This window comes from Rhineura floridana, chromosome 2 (genome assembly GCF_030035675.1).
Source record: "Rhineura floridana isolate rRhiFlo1 chromosome 2, rRhiFlo1.hap2, whole genome shotgun sequence".
Lineage (NCBI taxonomy): Eukaryota > Metazoa > Chordata > Lepidosauria > Squamata > Rhineuridae > Rhineura > Rhineura floridana.
The window spans coordinates 164962363-164983099 of NC_084481.1; the positions used below are offsets into that span (position 1 = coordinate 164962363).

Genomic DNA, 20737 nt, shown 5'->3' on the forward strand with positions numbered 1-20737 from the left:
CCACCTGAAGAGCTCAGGTCTTCAACTGGACTCCTTTTACCTCAATAAATACTACTTACTGCAAATAAATAAATAAATCCCCAATTCTATACCTATCCACTGAACTGAGAAGCTGAATCATTTCTAAATACACCAAAAACACTTACCCAATGGGATATCAATGGCAGTCACAACAGCTCCTAGAGTGTTCTGCACAGCTTCGCCAACCTTCCTAGCAATCACCGTCCCCCCTTCCTCATCGGTTGGAGCCTCAGGCACATCTGCATGACAGAAGTCAGGGCTCAGAACCAGAGGCACAACTCCAGTTACTCTATTTAAAAATATACAGATGCTCCAACCAAAGTGTCAGCCAGCTGCAGCCAGTGGTTGATCTCTAATATAGTAGGGAGTAATGACTGAAATTGATAGATCTGTTACTCCAAAGCAACAGATTACTCCAAGATCTCCCATTCTGAGATCTTCACCAAAGGCTACAATATCTCCCCGGGATGATTCCAACTGGAGGCTTTGTTGGTGGCATTTGAGGACAGAATACCTTACTAAGAGAAAATAAAATGGGTGGGGAACCTCTGGCTTCCAGGCCAATCATGGCCCTTTGGGGGTCCCATTTGGCCCCCAAGGCCATCTTCCCCAAACAACAGCCACCTGCTCATCAGCTAATGTCACTGGTGATGTCAGCTGATGGACAGACCTTCTTGGAAAGCCTGCCCCACACTGATCTGTTCAACCCCCCCAAAAGAGCATGGGACAGGCTTTCAAAAATATGGGTCTGCTTGTTTTTGCTGCATGTGCAGATATGAGACTGCTCCATTGTCCCAGAGACGAGACTGCTCTACTGTGTAGCAATGAAGACATGTGCTTGTATTGCAGCACTCTTTGCAGCAGTCTCCCTGTTTTAAAGATCACTGCTGTGCTGCAAAACAAGCAGACAATGTCTATGTGCAGCAAAAGCAAGTAGACTTTCAACCTCTGAATTGGAGGTTGAAAGAATCAGTGCAGGGGAGGCTTTGCAAACACAATAATAATAATAATAATAAACTTTATTTCTATCCCGCCCTTTTTCCAATAGGACTCAGAGCAGCTTACAACTAAAAACAACACCATTAAAACATACAGAAATATACAATTAAAATAGAATTAAACTATGAGAAAAATTAAAAACCATAAAACATACGTTAAAAATAGCGGACAATTAAAATAATAAAATCATATACTGTAGACACCAATCCTATGACATTTAATCTTGGTCGTTCTCTATCCCAAATGCCCGTTGAAATAAAACAGTCTTTACTTGTCGCCGGAAAGACGGCAAAGAGGGAGCTGATCGCACCTCGCTTGGAAGGGAGTTCCACAGCCTAGGGGTGGCCACCGAAAAGGCCCTATCTCGTGTCCGCGTCATAAGTGCTTGCGAAGGTGTGGGGAACACAAGAAGGGCCTCGCCTGAAGATCTCAAATCCCGGACAGGTTCATGTAGGGAGATACGATCTGTCAAATAGCCTGGACCTGAGCCATATAGGGCTTTGTAGGTCAAAACCAGCACTTTGAATTGTGACCGGAAACAAAATGGCAGCCAGTGGAGCTGTTGTAACAGGGGAGTTGTATGGTCCCTGTAACCAGCCCCGGTTAGCACTCTGGCTGCAGCTCTTTGTACCAATTTAAGTTTCTGAACAGTCTTCAAAGGCAGCCCCACGTAGAGCGCGTTACAGTAGTCTAAGCGGGATGTAACCAAGGCATGCATCACCCTAGTCAGATCAGGCAGGTCCAGGAACAGGCGCAGCTGGCGCACTAGTTTTAATTGGGCAAAGACGCTCCTGGATACAGCAGTAATCTGGGCCTCCAAATTCAAAGCTGAGTCCAAGAGTACACCCAAACTGCGAACCTGAGACTTCAGGGGGAGTGCAACCCCATCCAGCACCGGTTGAATCCCTATTCCCTGATCTGCCCTCCGACTGACCAGGAGTACCTCTGTTTTATCAGGATTTAATCTCAACTTGTTTGCCCTCATCCAGTCCATCACTGATGCCAGACACTGATTTAGGACCTGTACGGCTTCCTTGGCTTCAGGTGGAAAAGAGAAATAGAGTTGAGTGTCATCAGCATACTGATGGCACCGAACCCCAAAACCCCAGACAACCTCTCCCAGCGGTTTCATGTAGATGTTAAATAACATGGGGGACAAAACTGAACCCTGAGGGACCCCATAGGTCAATGGCCAGGGGGTCGAGCAGGAGTCCCCCAGTACCACCTTCTGGGTTCGGTCCTCCAGGAAGGACTGGAGCCACTGTAACACAGTGCCCCCAAGTCCCATCTCAGCAAGGCGGCCCAGAAGGATACCATGATCAATGGTATCGAAAGCCGCTGAGAGGTCCAGTAGAACCAACAGAGACACACTCCCCCTGTCCAGTTCTCTGCGTAGGTCATCCACCAAGGCGACCAAAGCCGTCTCTGTCCCATAGCCAGGCCTGAAACCAGATTGAAATGGATCCAGATAATCTGTATCATCCAGGAATCTCTGGAGTTGGGTGACCACCACACGCTCTATTATCTTGCTTAAAAATGGAATATTGGAGACTGGCCAGTAGTTGCCTAGTAAAGAGGGATCCAGGGAGGGCTTTTTCAGCAGTGGTCTTATAACTGCCTCCTTTAAGCATGATGGAATTCTGCCTTGTTGTAGAGAGGCATTAACTACTCCCCTGACCCAATCGACCAGTCCCCCTCTGGTACATCTAATGAGCCAGGAAGGGCAAGGGTCCAGTACACAAGTGGTGGCACGTGCCGCTCCAAGGATCTTGTCCACATCCTCGGGCAGGACAAGTTGAAAAGAATCCATTTTAATTGGACAAACAGGTACCAAAGTTACATCCTCAGAGACTGTATCAATTTTAGCATCCAAGTCAGAGCGAATCTGAGCGATTTTGTCTGCAAAGTGCAGTGCAAATTCTTGACAGCGGTCTGCTGAGTGGTCAGAATTACCCTCACAGGGGCTGGAACTTAAAAGCCCCCTAACCACTTGAAACAGTTCTGCTGGACGGCTCCCAGCAGACGCAATGGAGGCTGAGAAGAAAGATTTCTTCTTAGCCCGTACTGCCTCAGAGTAGGCCTTCAAATAGGCTCTAGCCCGAGATCGATCAGCTTCGCTCTGAGTCTTCCGCCAACGTCGCTCTAGTCCCCGTCTGACACGTTTCATCACCACCAGCTCCTTGGAAAACCATGGGGCCGGTTTGGCTCCACTCCGAAAGAGGGGACGCTCGGGAGCGATCGTGTCCACCGCCCTGGGATTTTGACAGATGAGTAGGGCAACCTAGCTGTCATTTTTATGATGTTGTAGTGACATCATGTGATTTGATGGGTGGATTGCCCCGCCCACCTGTCAAAGCTGTCCCACGGGAGCCAAAACAGTTCCCCATCCCTGTGATACAACCCCAGGATTTATCTTTCTTATTGGTCCTTGAGAAATATTCATTACTTTCAAACTGCTGTCAAGTGGACCAGGCACACAGCAGAATGATATCACAGCAACACAGGAAGCTGCGTTATACTGAGTCAGACCATTGGTGCACCTAGCTCAGTAATGTCTACACTGCCCAGCAGCAGCTCTCCAGAGTTTCAGGCAGAGGGACATTTCCAACCCTACCTGGAGATGCTGGGGACTGAACCTGCGACCTTCTGCATGCAAAGCAGGTAAGGTACTTTTAAGGCTACAATCTTAAGTATAACTACCAGTAAGCAAGTTCAAGCAGAACTTATTTCCATATAAATATGTTTTAATACGGAGCTATAAATCAATTCTGAAGTAGTGGTCTTGGAGTTGTTGCACCTCACAGGAGTGCATATAAAATTGTTTTGCCTCACTACCTGGTCAGTAACACATGCTATCTATGTGCCTGTTAAGGTTTTCAGAACAGCAGCAGATGAGGAGACTAACTGTCATAAGAAAAACTGCTAAAAATCTCCCCCTTAGGCAATTTATTGCATACTTGCATGAACAGATTGTTCAATTTGCAGCTTGCTTTTATGATCACTAACCCTGAGATAACAGTCCCTTTGCTTAAACATATGGTTTGTACACAAGCATGAGGCTGAAATGAGTGGAATGTGAAGGGAAGGGGCTCTTGATTCACCTCTGTTTTAATTTGGGATGAGAGATTATATAAACAGCAACAGACCCATTCTCTTGGGAATAAAAGGATGACTGGAGTTCTGTATTTACTGCAAGACCGCAGTAACCTTGAGACAGTCAACAAAAGTGTGCAGTTGGCATTCTCAGGCTGCGTACAGATATTCTTTCAAAGAGGAATGGGGAAAAGTTTTTCTGTTGTGGAGTGAGCTCCGCTTCCAAGAGTGGCTTGTGTGGTGGGGAGCTGCTGCCCTGCTGACCGCAACCTTAGTACCACTTACAGGGACATGGCAGTGGCAAGTTCAGGGCTGTGCATGTGCATCGGAAGAACCAATCTGGTACTCTGAACAGTGCGCCTGTACAGCCCTGGCCTCACTGCCACCGTGTCCCACCCCAGAAAACAGCGGTGACATCACTGTCTGGAGGGCAGTGGTGTGGCACCACCCAACCTAGTCCTGTTTTCTTCCCCACTGCCACCGCCACCTTTATTCTTGTAATGACATTGTCTCACATTATATTTCAGAGGGATATTCACTCTGGAAAAAAATTAACACACAAGGATCTTGGATAGCCATCCATTCAAGCATTTGTTCAATGCTCTAGAAAATAACAAAAGTCCCATGCACCTGTCAAAGTTGACCGCTGAGGGTGGGTTCTGCTTCTCTAGCATGTTTCCCACAGGGAATGATGGTGAAACAGATCCCAGCAGGATTGCACTCTCCGCTCACCAACTGGTGAACAGAGAGTGTAATCCCACTGGCTGCAGGGATGTGTTTCACCAGCATGTCCCCTAAAGGGAATGCGCTAGCAAAGCAGCACCCAACAGGACTAAACCCTGCCCTCCCCCCACCTACTGACATCACCCAATGACACCATCTGATGGATGTGGTTTGAGGAAATGGCCTTGGAGCCCAACATGGACTGCCTTGCTGGCCAAGACTGCCCCTAGGCCAGAGGTTCCCCATCCCTGTTTAAAAAGAAACAAAGCAAGAGATCCAATCACAGATCTTCAACATCTTATTTAGTCTGACCTCAGACACAGTGGCTCAGTTCCTCCTCTGCTCAAAGGAGTCATAAGAGGATTCTTCTCTCTTAAATGCTATTTCTTTTATGATATACTTTTATATTTCTATATCTTAAGTATTCTGATGTTTTTTATTGACTATTTTATTTGAATGGGTCTGTGACCGTATATTAATAAACAGACCTCCGTTTCAGCTGAGAGATGATAAAAGACAACAGTGACAAGCATTGAAAATCACAATATGACTTGAAAAATAAGTTCCAATTCTCCATTTGATTCACACACCTACTATGGTCAGGATGGGATTACCTAACTGAACACCCCTGGTGTCATAGCAGCCATCGCATACACGCACAGGTGTGGGCCCCCAGCCACGTTCGGGGACAGGGCGGGTCTTGGATGAACAACCATCACAGAAACCTTCTCCACAAGCCCGACAATGGTGTTTGGTGTCATTATCTTTAAAAGATATGCCACACTTTCTGCAATTCTGAAGAAGGAAAGAAACACACAAAAACACACCATTGGACTCTTCACCCAACATCATGGTGACATCAGATGATTGATAGGTAGGGGGCCCCACCTACCTGCCAAAATTGCCCCTTAGGGGTTGTGGGAGCTAAGGATCCAGCTCACCAGCTGGAGAAGTTTCCCCAATTCTGGGCTAAACCAACAGTAACACTATGTCATATCATCATACGATCTCAAAGCCTTTGCCTTGCATGTACAATGAAGTTAATAAGAACATAAGAAGAGCCTGCTGGATCAGGCCAGTGGCCCATCTAGTCCAGCATCCTGTTCTCACAGTGGCCAACCAGGTGCCTGGGGGAAGCCCGCAAGCAGGACCCAAGTGCAAGAACACTCTCCCCTCCTGAGGCTTCCAGCAACTGGTTTTCAGAAGCATGCTGCCTCTGACTAGGGTGGCAGAGCACAGCCATCACAGCTAGTAGCCATTGATAGCCCTGTCCTCCATGAATTTGTCTAATCTTCTTTTAAAGCCATCCAAGCTGGTGGCCATTACTGCATCTTGTGGGAGCAAATTCCATAGTTTAACTATGCGCTGAGTAAAGAAGTACTTCCTTTTGTCTGTCCTGAATCTTCCAACATTCAGCTTCTTTGAATGTCCACGAGTTCTAGTATTATGAGAGAGGGAGAAGAACTTTTCTCTATCCACTTTCTCAATGCCATGCATAATTTTATACACTTCTATCATGTCTCCTCTGACCCGCCTTTTCTCTAAACTAAAAAGCCCCAAATGCTGCAACTTTTCCTCGTAAGGGAGTCGCTCCATCCCCTTGATCATTCTGGTTGCCCTCTTCTGAACCTTTTCCAACTCTATAATATCCTTTTTGAGATGAGGCGACCAGAACTGTACACAGTATTCCAAATGCGGCCGCACCATAGATTTATACAACGGCATGATGATATCGGCTGTTTTTTTTCAATACCTTTCCTAATTATCGCTAGCATGGAATTTGCCTTTTTCACAGCTGCCGCACACTGGGTCGACATTTTCATCGTGCTGTCCACTACAACCCCGAGGTCTCTCTCCTGGTCAGTCACCGCCAGTTCAGACCCCATGAGCGTATATGTGAAATTCAGATTTTTTGCTCCAATATGCATAATTTTACACTTGTTTATATTGAATTGCATTTGCCATTTTTCTGCCCATTCACTCAGTTTGGAGAGGTCTTTTTGGAGCTCTTCGCAATCCCTTTTTGTTTTAACAACCCTGAACAATTTAGTGTCATCAGCAAACTTGGCCACTTCACTGCTCACTCCTAATTCTAGGTCATTAATGAACAAGTTGAAAAGTACAGGTCCCAATACTGATCCTTGAGGGACTCCACTTTCTACAGCCCTCCACTGGGAGAACTGTCCGTTTATTCCTACTCTCTGCTTTCTGCTTCTTAACCAATTCCTTATCCACAAGAGGACCTCTCCTCTTATTCCATGACTGCTAAGCTTCCTCAGAAGCCTTTGGTGAGGTACCTTGTCAAACGCTTTTTGAAAGTCTAAGTACACTATGTCCACTGGATCACCTCTATCTATATGCTTGTTGACACTCTCAAAGAATTCTAATAGGTTACTGAGACAGGACTTTCCCTTGCAGAAGCCATGCTGGCTCTGCTTCAGCAAGGCTTGTTCTTCTATGTGCTTAGTTAATCTAGCTTTAATCATACTTTCTACCAGTTTTCCAGGGACAGAAGTTAAGCTAACTGGCCTGTAATTTCCGGGATCCCCTCTGGATCCCTTTTTGAAGATTGGCGTTACATTTGCCACTTTCCAGTCCTTAGGCACGGAGGAGGACCCAAGGGACAAGTTACTATTTTAGTTAGCAGATCAGCAATTTCACTTTTGAGTTCTTTGAGAACTCTCGGGTGGATGCCATCCGGGCCCGGTGATTTGTCAGTTTTTATATTGTCCATTAAGCTTAGAACTTCCTCTCTCGTTACCACTATTTGTCTCAGTTCCTCAGAATCCCTTCCTGCAAATGTTAGTTCAGGTTCAGGGATCTGCCCTATATCTTCCACTGTGAAGACAGATGCAAAGAATTCATTTAGCTTCTCTGCAATCTCCTTATCGTTCTTTAGTACACCTTTGACTCCCTTATCATCCAAGGGTCCAATCGTCTCCCTAGATGGTCTCCTGCTTTGAATGTATTTATAGAATTTTTTGTTGTTGGTTTTTATGTTCTTAGCAATGTGCTCCTCAAATTCTTTATGTAAGAATTTAAGTTATGTATTTGTTTTTCTATAAACTGTTTTCCTTTTCTTTTCCAGAAGGAGGCATGGAGGAATCTCATGGTTTGAACATGTGTATGAAAGCATGAACTATGTTAAAACTAATAACATACTATTGTTCAGTAGAAAACAGGTGCCAGAGAACAAGCCAGGAAAAGCCTTAGTTCTTTCTAGCTCAAAGCTATGAAACCTGTGACCCACCTAAGTGAAGTCACAGCCCAGCAGGGGCTCAGAGCTCCTGTTGTCTCTGCCTGCAACTACAAATGTAGATGGGCTGTGTAATGCACGGGGGGAGGGGGAAGCAGAGTTTGGTCCTTCACCTCCTGCCCCGCTCCTGTCTCATTCATGGGACCCCAAAGTGTCAAACTTTATTTAAAAAACCTGCAGTAAACTGCCACCACTCTGAATGTTCACGGCCTCCAGAGATGCCATCTTAGACCTTATTATAAAAATAACTCCAATTTTATCTGGGAAGCAAAATCAAGTAACGTAATCCAGATGCCCTCTATTCAATAACCTGGACTCTTGAGAGAAGCCAGAGGAAGGAAGGCAGATGCAAAGGGATCATTAGAATTTACCGCAGCCTCAGTGCTAACCTTTTTGGATGATCATTTCGTCATGATGCCTGGGATAGCAGCTGGGTGGGAGGTGTCTGCTGACAATACACCTGAACTGCAGTACACTCTTGAGCAGAGAGAGGAAGGAAAAGTAGCCAGCAGGGTGCCTAGCTGGGGAAAGCAATAGCTGGCAGAAATCATCATCTCTTTTAGTCTCTCCTCTCTCTAGCAGGGATGGAGGCAAAAAGAGAAGGTGCTCTGCGTTCAGAATGGAATCCTGTTGAAGGCAGAGCCCTGTCCTGGAAATGAAAGTGGGACTGTTTTTCTCTTCTCTTTCCAGAAAGGGACAGCCTTTAGAAGGCTATGCCCAGCTGTTCCTCACACTCTGCAAAAGGCAGGGGAGAGAAGCAATCTTATATACCAGTGGTGGGGAACTGGATCTGGCCAGCGAGCCAGAACCTTATCTCCCTTACCCCTCACAGGCCAAATTTGACAGGTGGGTGGCGTCCATATCAATGATGTCAGCTGATAGGGCACTTTGATGACCCAACGATGGTCAGGACTTCAAAGTAGCACTCAGGGCTTGCAAAGAGCTCCGCGTTCTGCCAGGGTCAGCTGTGCTACTGAGTTCCCCATGTTGTATTCAGTGGCACAGCCGATCCTAGCCGGCTTGCTTTCACTGCCAATCAGCTGAATGGTGATGAGAGCAAACCTCTCTTGGCAATGCAGTCTCAGGAGTGTGCTTTAAGGCTCCCGATTGAGCCATGGAAGCTGCTTCTCCACCTGCCCCTCACCTATCATCACATATGATGTCAGGTGTGGGGCAGATGGGTGTGGTTTGGGGGAAATGGCCATGCGAGTTGGAGATTTCACTCTTCTGTAATATATCACCTCTTGAACAGAGCTCAACCAGGGCTCTGTCAGGGAGGCTCTCTCTTCAGGTTCCAATGTCCAGCCTCACCCCTAGCTGCTACTTTTCCTGCCCAGAGGTGGGGAAGAGGAAAGCGAGAGCCTTCAAACAGGAGACTGTATACAGGGCTGTTTCTCTGCTGGAAACAACAGGTTTTTAGAATGCAAAAGATGCATTTCATCAAATAATGAACCATTATTTCATCTCATTAGAGAAAGAGACGTGGGGGAAAGGAAGAAGGGTTTCTCATCAGCATGCAAATAAGGTGGCTGCTAGGTACCAGAATCTGGGAATTGGGTTTCCAGTACGCTGGAGCGATTTGATCTGTCAGCCAAGAGGTCACTGCTTTTGTGGGTCCCAGGCTCAGTTCAGACACTGATTGTGCCATGAAATTCATCCCATCTATAAGGCGCTGAGCAGCATTGTTGTTGTCCTTCAGACTGCAATCCGTCTGTAACAAAACAGATATTCAGTGCGATTAACATCTCATTATGTCTACCTGATGATGACATGTGGCCCTCTGTCAAAAGCAACTATTATAAAATATTATATATTGCCCTTTATTTGGAGTGGAAGTGGCTTACTGGTGCAGCCAGATAAGGAAATTAGACGTCTGTTGTTGACCATGATACCCCAGAACGTCTTGCACCTTCCTTAGAAGGAGTTCAAAACGGGAGCTCTGTCTAGGGGCTTGGAAGATTCTGGTGCATGGTTTTGGTCCCTTACTCTCACTCTTTGCTTTGGAATTTGTAGCCTAAGCACACTGGGTTATATCTTAATAGAGAGGCAATACGAGTGCAAAACGAGCACATTAAGATGAATATAGGAAATATTTTTTGCAGCTGGGCAGCAGAGATTTGGTTTACATATTTTTAAAATCCCTGCCTCAAGGGCCACAGCATGATGGTGTTTAAGTATCCGGACATGCAACGCTTCTGTCGTGCTGTGTGTCTCCGACAATCCCCTGGATTGGGATGATTTAACACAAAAGGGATGGAACGCCTATCAGTGTGGCAATCTGATCGTTTTCCTTTCAATTAAAAGGACAAGAAACAAACCCATGCCAACAGACTTACTCCTGGCCAGACGTGCACAATTTCTGTCCTCACCACGGTGTCTACAGGATCTTGGTTCCCAAACCAGTACTGTCGGCTACGGTACACCACTCCACAGTTGGGGCACTCAATCACATACCTGCAGTCAGGGAGGAAGAAGAACTGGTCACTCAAGCGTGCCACAAGTGGCAAGAATAGGAGCAGGAAAAAAGTGGGATGGGAAGAAGAAAGGTTAATGGCTCTGCTGCTCCTGTACTCACCCTGACCAGGCATACTTGGCAAGGCCCATCCAAGGGGAATCGGTGGAAGCAGATGTTTTAGGCACCACTCTGACCTCATTCCCACGCTCGTAACAGGCCTGGAGCGCAAGAGATCAATTAAAATGACTTCTCTTCAGATCTCAAAGTCCTCACCTTGCATACACATAGGAACATAGGAAGCTGCCTTATACTGACCATTGAGACCATTGATCCTTCTAGCTTAGTGCACTGGCTGGCAGCAGCTCTCCAGGATTTCAGACAGGGTTCTCTCCCAGCCCTAGCTGGAGATGCCAAAGATTGAAGCTGGGACTTCCTGCATGCAAAGTGGATGCCCCAACATGGAACTATGACCCTTCCCCAAACAAAACAAAGTAATGCGTTTGTTTTCCCAGAAATTTCCACCCCCCCCGCAAAAGGAGGCAGCAAAGAATATCATGGTTTGAATTTGTGCATGAAAATATTAAGAACTTCCTGTTCTTCATTAGCAAACAGATGCCAGAAAACAAACCAGGAAAAGCCCTAGTCCTGTCTAGCTCAAAGCTGTGAACACTGTGACCCACCTAAGTGAATTCACAGCCCAGCAGGGGTTCAGAGCTCCTGTTGTCTCTGCCTGCAACTACAAATGTGGATGGGTTGTGTAATGCATGGAGTGGGAAGCAGTTTGGTCCTTAACTCTAGATGTTCATGGCCTCCAGAGATGCCATCTTAGACCTTATCATAAACTTTATCTGAGAAACAAAATCAAGTAACATAATCCAGTGTGACATGGGAAGGGAGAGGGAGAAAAGGGCACAGGGGAGGGTAATATTTCTACTCTTGGATGATAGTCATTGACCCACCAATTAAAAAGAAATCCCACACATTTGTATATAATTGCGTCATCTGTTTACAGTGGAATCTTTAGGCTTTAGGAATAATGAGGTGGTCTGGTTAAATGGGCAAAACTTCAAAAATCCAGTAAATGCCCATCACATGTTGGCAAGCACCTAGCAGGCCACAATCCATGGACTGGTGAGCTGCATTTAGCTTAGTTGGTCGCAAGTTGTGCAGGCCTGCTAAAGCATATGGGCTCTTTTTCTCCACCTCCCATGCCGGGTCCTCTGACTTGCTCCACTCACCTTACAGGTATACACTCTGTTATCGTACTGATGGGTATATCTACAACGATTCTTGGCTTCATGGGACACTCCTTCTTTTGCATGGTTCATGCTGTTTTTACATCCACACCTGGCATTTCAAAATGAAGCAGAGAAATGTTCAGAGAGCAGACTGGCTTGCAGCAAAACACATCTAAGAAAAGTATTTTTAAAAAACATAGATTAAGTTCAGGAGCACAAGGGCTGAGCCAAAATGGAAGGAAGCACTTTTCACACTCATTAAATTATCCTGGTTGGGTGGGGTCACTTCTAAGGAAGTACTAGTCGTTGTTGTTTTAAAGCCCTGAAGTAGCTATCTATATGCATCAGCAAACAAGGTAAAGGGATGGGCTGTTCAAACAACATTTCATCCCCCAAAAGCATTTTTTTTCTTGCTAAAATGATTTGCGGATGAATATTTGGTGTAGCTCCAGTTCCTATTACCACCTTGCTTAATCTCCAAACACTTTTAATTAACACAGCATTTTTTTTATTACCTCCAAGCTGAGCTTAAAAGTACACAGTTATATATTCAACAATACTATGGAAAACAACAAAAAAGAGAAGAGCAGAATGCACGTATGGAATTAACCAAGGGAAGACAATGGTAACAATAAACAAATAAACAATCGCAATTAGCACTTCTGTTTTAATAAAGATTTTTCTAGCACCATTAATATCAGAGGATTTTAGCCGGCTGCCCATTTCCCTATTGGTTCCAAAAAGATCAGTGTGTAGCTGTAACATCAGGTGCTTATTAAGAACTCTTAAGTGGGAAGGTAAAATTACAACACTGCATGAAAACAGATTTACACCCACCTCCAGACCAGGCTGTAGAGCATCAAACAAAAGCACACGTAGTGAACATATGGGTGGAGAACCTCTGTTTTTTCCCCAACCATGGCTATCTGTAAAGCCATGGCTGGAAAGGAACAATCAGGAGGCTTAGAGTGTGCTCCAATTGTTCCTTCGCAAGCACAGCTTGCATTTGCTGCCACTTAACAACCCATGCTACATGGGGTGGATCCACTAGGGAGCTTCTGATAAGAGCTCTGGACTGGATCCAACATCCACAGAAAGCAGTGTGGTTTACATTTGGCACCAATTCAGCTGGAGTTCTGATCCACCTGATGTCAGATGATTGGCAGTTCACCTGTCAAATGACCCCATTCACCTGTCAAATGTAATCCATGGAGTGTTGGCTACAATTGGATCTGGTTCACTGGCTGAAAGTGGTTTCCCAACCCCAGTTATATAGACTTCAAGTTTACTAACTATCATAATGTTACCCAATGTCTTCCGTTCCCCACTAAACATATCTAATCTTGAATTTAAAAACAACATTGTTTCAGAATCAGTATGCCATGTCCTCCAACACCACGAGAAACGAAGCTGTTTCCCAACATGAAGAGTCGACATCAGAATTTTCAACCCAATGTTTACGTGACAGTGGCAGAGAACTTCCCATTAAAAATGGGCGGAGCCCTGGGTACTTGTAGCCCAATCCTTGTAGTATAATATATACAATAATTCTGGTACTGTAGACCTTATTCAAATAGGATGTTTTGCATTAACCTACCCACAGCTGAGACATACAGAGGAACAGGTGAAATACTCGTCTGGAAAGAAGGAGCTATGGGCCATCTGATCATCCGGGATCTCACCACAGAATCGATCACTCAGTGCCTGCAGGACAGTGGGACAGAAACTCGCAATGAGTACAGATCTACAGTGATATTCTATCAATGCCAGCTTTTATAGAAATTGTAGGAGCATGAAACACTTCTGTGTCAGGTAATGTTGTGTTGGATGCCTTTCTATAGTGAAGCACAGAGTAGAATGATCCATCATTCCCTTATCATTTTTGCCATCTCTTAGCCCAGAGCTTTTTCCTTTTTGCCTAAATCAAGCATCTCCCTTGGAAAGTTAGGAAGCACCATTTCTACAAGCAGGGGCAAAAATCAAACCTACCACCCTACTGCTGAAAAGAAATAATTCTAGGGAAGATGAAAAAGATGAAAAATACTTTGGTTCATAGCATGATCCCCAACTTCTTAACATCAGAATCAAATGTTTAGGGGTTAGCATCAAACTGTCAAACCTCTTGGGTTCTAGCCATGTTGCTCATTCATTCATAACTTCCAGGTAAGAGAAGCAGAGGCAAAGAGGAAGAGCTTACTCCTACATTCCCAGTCTACTGAATGCATTTTAGGTGGGTGACTCTTATGAAAGTCCATGGAACAGACTTTCCTTAAGTGTTGGTAAGCAACTCCCTGGCCCTTGCCCTGGCCTGGCTCCCAAAGAAGGAATGTAAGGATTGCAAATGTGCTGAAACAGAGCCTGGAAATGTTTCAGACTGCAGGGGTATCAGTGCCTGGCCTTGAAATGCATGTTGGGAGAAGCAGTGCCTTACGAACCATACACTTATTAAAACCACAAAATCTCTCTTTGGTTCAAAAGACAACATCCCTAGATAAAGGCAGGGCAACTGTTTACCTTTAGGATGGGAAACTGTTCTCCTGGCAAAACATTCTGTACCTCATGATTAAAATGTGCACATTTCACACTGAAATATCCATAAATAGATATTTTATGAATAAACAATGAACATTAATAGCATGGGTAAACATACTCTTGACATATCGGACTGATTTTGTACAAAGTCAAGTTAATTCATAATCTGAAGGTGGGGTATGGAAATGAAGAGATGCTGCAAAGCTATGCACACTTTTCTGGGAGTCAGCCCCATTGAAGACAGTCTATACATAGGATTCTAAGTAAACATATTTAGGATTGTGTTAGTGATGTTGGGGTTATATGTCAAAGAAAAGACAATACCACAATAAATGTAAGAGTGGGCTTGTGGGGAAGAAGTTAAAAATCTCTCTGCTCATAACATGAGAAGAATCTAACTGTATAATAAATGCTCAATGGAGAATGTGTTGCATTCTATCAATAGAACTTTATATACTTAAAAAAACCCTCTATCCTCCAAAACCTTTTCCATCCTCATTTTAAAATACTCAAGCATTTGTGCATATGCTTTCCCCATAAACTACTCAAACTCTTACATTGACCCCTGAAGAGCTGTGCTCTTGACCTTCACTAATTTCAGATTTCACATCTTTGCTATCTACTGATGAAAAGCCATTTAAGGAAACTGAGGAAAAAATTAAGGCAAGCCAGAGAATGGGTTGTTGCCTGGAGACCATGTCCTGACTCTCGGTTACCTGGGCAACAAGAAGGACCTTTCCATTGTACTACAGTAGCTTAGTCCTGCTTCGCTTAGGCATTTATGGTGCGCAAGTTATCTTTACTAGCATCCAGCCTCAGAGGTGCAGTAGCTGTATTACAGAAGCTGTAGAAACTACATTTGCTGACATAGAGAAAAAGAGTTAAATAGACATGATAAAAACACTCTTTCCACTTGCTTCAGACCTAGTCCCAAGTTTCTTCTAGCCTTTTTTTTTAACCCACAGAAATTGGTACACAATGGGCAAGTGGAATAGTCAAGAGCCAAAATCAGACTTCAGTGCTAGTTGTAAGATTGTCAATGTCCTCAATTTTCCCCAAGGTCAGCCTAGTTAAAAGTGGGGTAGATGGGTGCTTATCTTCTCTTGGCCTGACTGGCTTGCTGTCCTATCCTGAGTCTGCCTATTCTTCAGGCGCTCTGGTCCATTGCATCCTGTACACTATTGTTCTGGGCTGTTTGCTTTACAATATGGTCTATGGTCTATGGACAGGAGTGTGGATGATCCTGTGTTGCGATAAGGATTGGACTTGATTACCATCTGGTCCATTATAACAATAAGAACGAAACTGGAAGAATTAGTCATCTGCCACAAGGACAACAGCTGGCAGCCTCTAGAGTTTCTGACTCCAGCCGTGGAACCTGGGCCCCTTCTATAGAGGACCAATTATTCACAATCTTAAACTCACTTTGAGTGCTTTGTAGATAACTCCAGGAGGCCGAGGAGAACGAGTTGTATTATTTTCTAACTGCTGCTCCACAGCATGCCTGAGTCCAGAGAAATCTGTTGGTGGATTATGTGTCCTTGTTCCTTTGTAATGGATCGAGCTGAAGGCTTCAGGGAAGAGGCCAAGTTTCCGGAACCGATCCTGAATAAGCTTCTCAGGCACCTCAGAAGTGTGTTCTAAAAGATTTCATTACTGAAGTTATAGTATTGTGAGGTTTGGATATGTATATATTTATTTATTAGCATCTGTATTTTTAACTAAAATAAAATATAATAATAAGCAAAAATAAAAAGAGTGATCTAAACATACTGTGCAGTATTTTAACTGCTTGCTAAAACACAATTGTACAATACTGCAGCATTTTGGCAAACATTTACAAGTTTATAAAAACATTTATAAGTGTTAAGAGATGAAATAGCCAAACATACATTGGAAATGGCTGAAAACAGACCGTTATGGACCTCTTCCAGTGTTTTTTGCTATTTTGCTCTAAAAATGGACTTTGGGAAAGTCCTCAGAAAGCAGATGAAAGTGCACATTCCAGGTCCAAGATGTGCAAATGGTGGAAAAGACTCTTCAGTTTTAGCCCTTTACTTGGGGGTTCACTAAAAGTGATAGTGACAGAACCAGAAGTCTGAATGTGGGTCACATTCTTATAAGGGGTAGAGTAGGGGCAAAGGATGATTTCAAAGTACAGAAGTGGTCAGTACAAAGTGGGGACTGAATTTTGGTTGGTTGACTTTTTGCCTGTGCTTTCCTCTCCACTCCTCCCTCCAAACACTCACAAAGGCAAGTGCAATGAAAAGGGTTCCATCCTAAATAATAGGAAACAATGGTTGCCACCTGGGGTAACTCATAGGTTGGACCCAAAGGCACCCTTCCATTCACAGAAGATGTTCTTCTGTGAATGAAGGCAGTCCTTCCATGTACAAAAGAGCCTTCAGTCCAGTGAATGGACAATCTTTACCAATTCTCTGCCCCATAGCCCCCCATATTACCTCCTCTGCTGCTCTGGAGGCTTTCCTAATCTTCTGGAGTAGATTGGGAAGGCAGGGGGAACTGGCAAAAAATGCCTCCCCTTTTCTATTATAGCATTAGCAGTTGCCGGGATCATTGGATCCAACCCCATGGTGTCAACACACCCCTCAAAAGAAGATAGTACTTACATTTTTAACAATATTTAAGCTGTGGTGAACCAAATTAGATTATTAGGGGGAAGAAACTGGGAATGGGACTTTTGTAGGAAACCATAACATCAATATTACATATTTAGACCCAGGTCTAATTACATTTAAGTCCCATTGGCTTCAGTTCTATTGACTGTGTATCGGCCCCTTATTCCCACATTATTTAAGTGCTACAAGCTGCACTTCTTCTTTTCATATAACAGTATAAACTGCTTATACTACTTTCTTGTATACTATAGTAGACAAGAGAGTTTTGAATATATATAATAATACTTATATGCTCATGCACACAAATATTTGTTTTTTTACTACTTTACCTATTACTGTAAAATCAGTGCCACTGACAAAAAGGGTGTTTTTCATTATACCCTGAAGATGGTGGAATCAGTTCTTGCGAGAAATCTGTCAGATCCCAGAACCTGAAACTCTTTTCAGATTAGCTCTCAATTGCTGAACATGCCAGCTGGACCTGCAGTTACTGCCTACCATTGCTCTTTGAAATGGTTGATTGTCTTTACTGCTTACTGCTTGTTTTATTGATTTTAAGATTATTAGCTTTTCTTGATTATATTGTTGTTCCACGCCTTTAAAATGTCTTATGGAAAGGCAGGTTAAAAAAAAATCTTCAAAATAAAATAAAACAGTTCTGCATCTGGCTTTGCCCCACTGGTGTTCACCAAAGCTACTAGAGATCCTCAGCTGAGCCAGACCAGACAGAATTCCTTTCCTTTTACTGAGGGGCTAAAGTAGGGATGCACATACTACAAGTTTAAAAAAAATAAAATAAAATTCTGCATAAAAGTACCTTTTAATATGTGAGTAGAATGTGCATGTATTTGCATATTGTCCATAATTTATTCTATTTCTGTTGGGCGTCAAGAGAGGGCAAGAAACTATGGAGCCCCAGCTCCTGCCACAAGGAATTCTGATCAACCCCACCTCTAGTTTCTGTGATTTCAACAGGTGGCACATACACACTTTCAAACCTGCTTTTGCAGCTAGAAGGTCTAGAAACTTACTTCTTTAAAAAGAAAAGGGAAAAAATTTGAAACCTCAGAATGCTGAAATGTAGCACCAAATCCAATGTTTCCACAAAATACATAAAATCCAGGCTAACAGAGGTGTTGCTGTTTGCAACATCCTAACTGCCTGCACACTGCCTCCCCACCTTCTATGTTCTAGAAAGTGAGCTAAGTCAGGATTCAGACTCCAAATCTTCCACATGGCAATGCCGAACTCTGGCTGTCACGATATAGATCCATCCCAAGTGATCCACATTGCAGCAACTGATGTGCATCTACTCACCAACACCTAGTAACTGTGTGTATACAGTCTCATGGAAGATTATGACTCCAGGGCCCAAAGTGGACAAGGGAACATCCAGGCCGCAACGGGCTGTGGTTGCCTTCAGTTCTTTGGTGAAGTGTTTTAGGTAGGCCTCTGAGGCATCTCCAAGAAATTTGAAGAGATCATTGTGAAGTCTGTCAGCATGAGTGCGGTAGATGATGAGGTCTGAAATAGCCAAAACCTTCAGAAGCAGCCGGGTCCTCTGACTCAGGTTCACAGTGGCCCCTAGAAGACCCTCTGTGTCAATCACCACCATTTTGTGGACAGGGTCATAGGCTGCCCAAACCCCTACCGTACAAGACTCCTGTGCTGGAGATGTTTTAAAAACCTCACGGCCATAGAAGAAAGTGTGGTTAAGGGTATGAGATTTGCCGTCCCCAGTGTTCCCAAATATAGACACCACCTTTACGTGCTGATCAGGTTTGCAGTCCAGTTTCCTGATAAATTCTTCTTCATTTACCACCTTGCAACACAAGAAAAGGAAGACTGTATTAGAACCTTTTAACTGGAACAGCCAACAGCTAACACTGTGCTACTTCAGAGACATGACTTGTAACCCCAAGGGACACTCATTTTAGCCAATAATGTTCCGAGTTTGCCAGATCTTCAGGAGAAGCAATGCAGCATCTTCCAAGTATGCCTATCTTTTTTATGCAACTTTACAATTTGTATTTACTGCACTAACATCAACAGATTATTCTCAGTCCATTGCAAAACCAGCAACTAGATGGCTTCTCAGATGCATATGACCCAAATCATTTGGACCCGTATAGATCAAAACTACCATCATGAATTGTGCCCAGGTGGGTGCACAAAAGATGGGGCACACCCAGATACAGTTGCAGCCTCTGAGCAACCTTCAAGGGCACATTCATACAGATCATATCACACATGGGCCTTCAGAGTTAGAAAATTATCTAAAGTAGTACGAGTTCAATGCTGTTTTTAGTGGACATGAAGCTCTGAAGACAGCTCTGTTCAGAAAGCTGAAAAGCAGGAGGTGACCAGCTTCTAATTCACAAGTGCTGCCATATGTCAGGTGATGTAATGGTTACTATGTCAGACCAGGATCAGAGAGAACCCAGTTCAAATCCTCAGCCATCATGGGCCAATCACTACCACTCAGCCTAATCTACCTCACAGGGTTGTTGGGAGGATAAAATTGAGGTATGGGGAGAGTAAAAGAATAGCAATTTAAAAATAATATATTCTAGTTTCTGCTTCGTGGCCCAAACTGTATGCTTTTCATTGTGTCTACTTTTTGCCAAGATCTCTAACATGCAGACAACAGATGTAAACGTTGGATCTACATATGCAGCACAATTGTTGGTAGGGTCGCCATTTTATTTTACTTGTGCTGATCTTCTGCCTTCCATAGCAGTTTCACACCCAGAACCCCCCCTCCTGATTACTCTTTTCCTTATCTCTGTAACAGGAAAACGTTTACCTCTTCAATTCCCATATGCCAGACTGCTATTAAAAGGCACAGAAGCAGGCTCTGTAACAATAATTGCCACTCTAATTGTCAATCAAGTTATTAGCATTCTCAGAAGCTGCAATCTGGTGTTTTACGTTTTATTCTCTTCCTGTAGTAAGCATACAACACTAACTCCTTACTAAAGTTGGGTCATATCTTTATTAGGACCAACTAAAATGTCACAAGAGTGTAAATTCTGCAGAAAACTTCATCAGGCTGGATGTTAAGCAAAACATTATACTTTCCCCCTCCTAATGGACCAACACAGCTTCCCTTTTTGTGTGTCCTTACTATGGCTATTTATTGTTATTGTATACCCATGAGAGTGGCTGTATACTATAGCCATGGATTTTTCACATTCTGCGATGTTATACTGAAAATACCCCCATACCATTCTGATGCTTCCCATAAGCTCATTTTAAAACAAAACCTTACAAAACTTATAGTCCTGAACTTAGAAACGCTTGCTTAACAACCCTTTACATTTTCATGGAGATACACAAAACAGTAAGAGAGAATCGAGAGTTTAAAGTGTAAAAAGAGAGAGAGAGAAAAAGACCCGTTGGACTTTTTTCTGTCAGTGTTCTCATAATGTGCTGAAATTAATTAAAAATAATCCATGTTCACAGAGTACCTGTAATCCTACTACTGACCTTGCCCCATACTCTGACCTTCACCTTCTGCAGTTTAAAAGTTAAAAAAAATGCCTAGCCGATTTGTAATTAATTTAAGAAATTTAGTACTGAAGTCAATTATAAGCCCAAGCATGCTCAGTAAGAACCAACTGTTCTAAAAGCCAGACTCACAGCTGCTTGGCTTGGTTAATCAGGGCCCACACCCACACCAGACTTTGATTTCACTTGAGACAGTCATGGCTTCCCCCAAAGAATCCTGGGAAGTGTAGTTTGTGAAGGGTTCTGAGCGGAGACTCTTATTCCCCTGACA

The 20737-nt window shown here is 43.8% G+C and overlaps 1 protein-coding gene across 4 annotated transcripts in view; it reads right to left on the reverse strand.

The window, feature by feature from the left end:
• The window catches only part of ZFYVE1 (zinc finger FYVE-type containing 1), a 30585-nt gene that overhangs the window by 2426 nt on the left and 7422 nt on the right, over positions 1-20737 (reverse strand). For 3 of the 4 annotated variants that reach the window (XM_061611224.1, XM_061611223.1, XM_061611225.1), the window contains exons 3-11: positions 18274-18778; positions 15743-15957; positions 13383-13489; positions 11786-11894; positions 10668-10765; positions 10429-10546; positions 9633-9803; positions 5427-5631; positions 147-260 (exon numbers count right to left, since the gene is read on the reverse strand). In XM_061611224.1, the coding sequence (XP_061467208.1) occupies positions 147-260; positions 5427-5631; positions 9633-9803; positions 10429-10546; positions 10668-10765; positions 11786-11894; positions 13383-13489; positions 15743-15957; positions 18274-18778 (1642 nt within the window). The remainder of the gene's footprint in view (positions 1-146; positions 261-5426; positions 5632-9632; positions 9804-10428; positions 10547-10667; positions 10766-11785; positions 11895-13382; positions 13490-15742; positions 15958-18273; positions 18779-20737) is intronic. The other variant, XM_061611226.1, reaches the window with a different exon arrangement.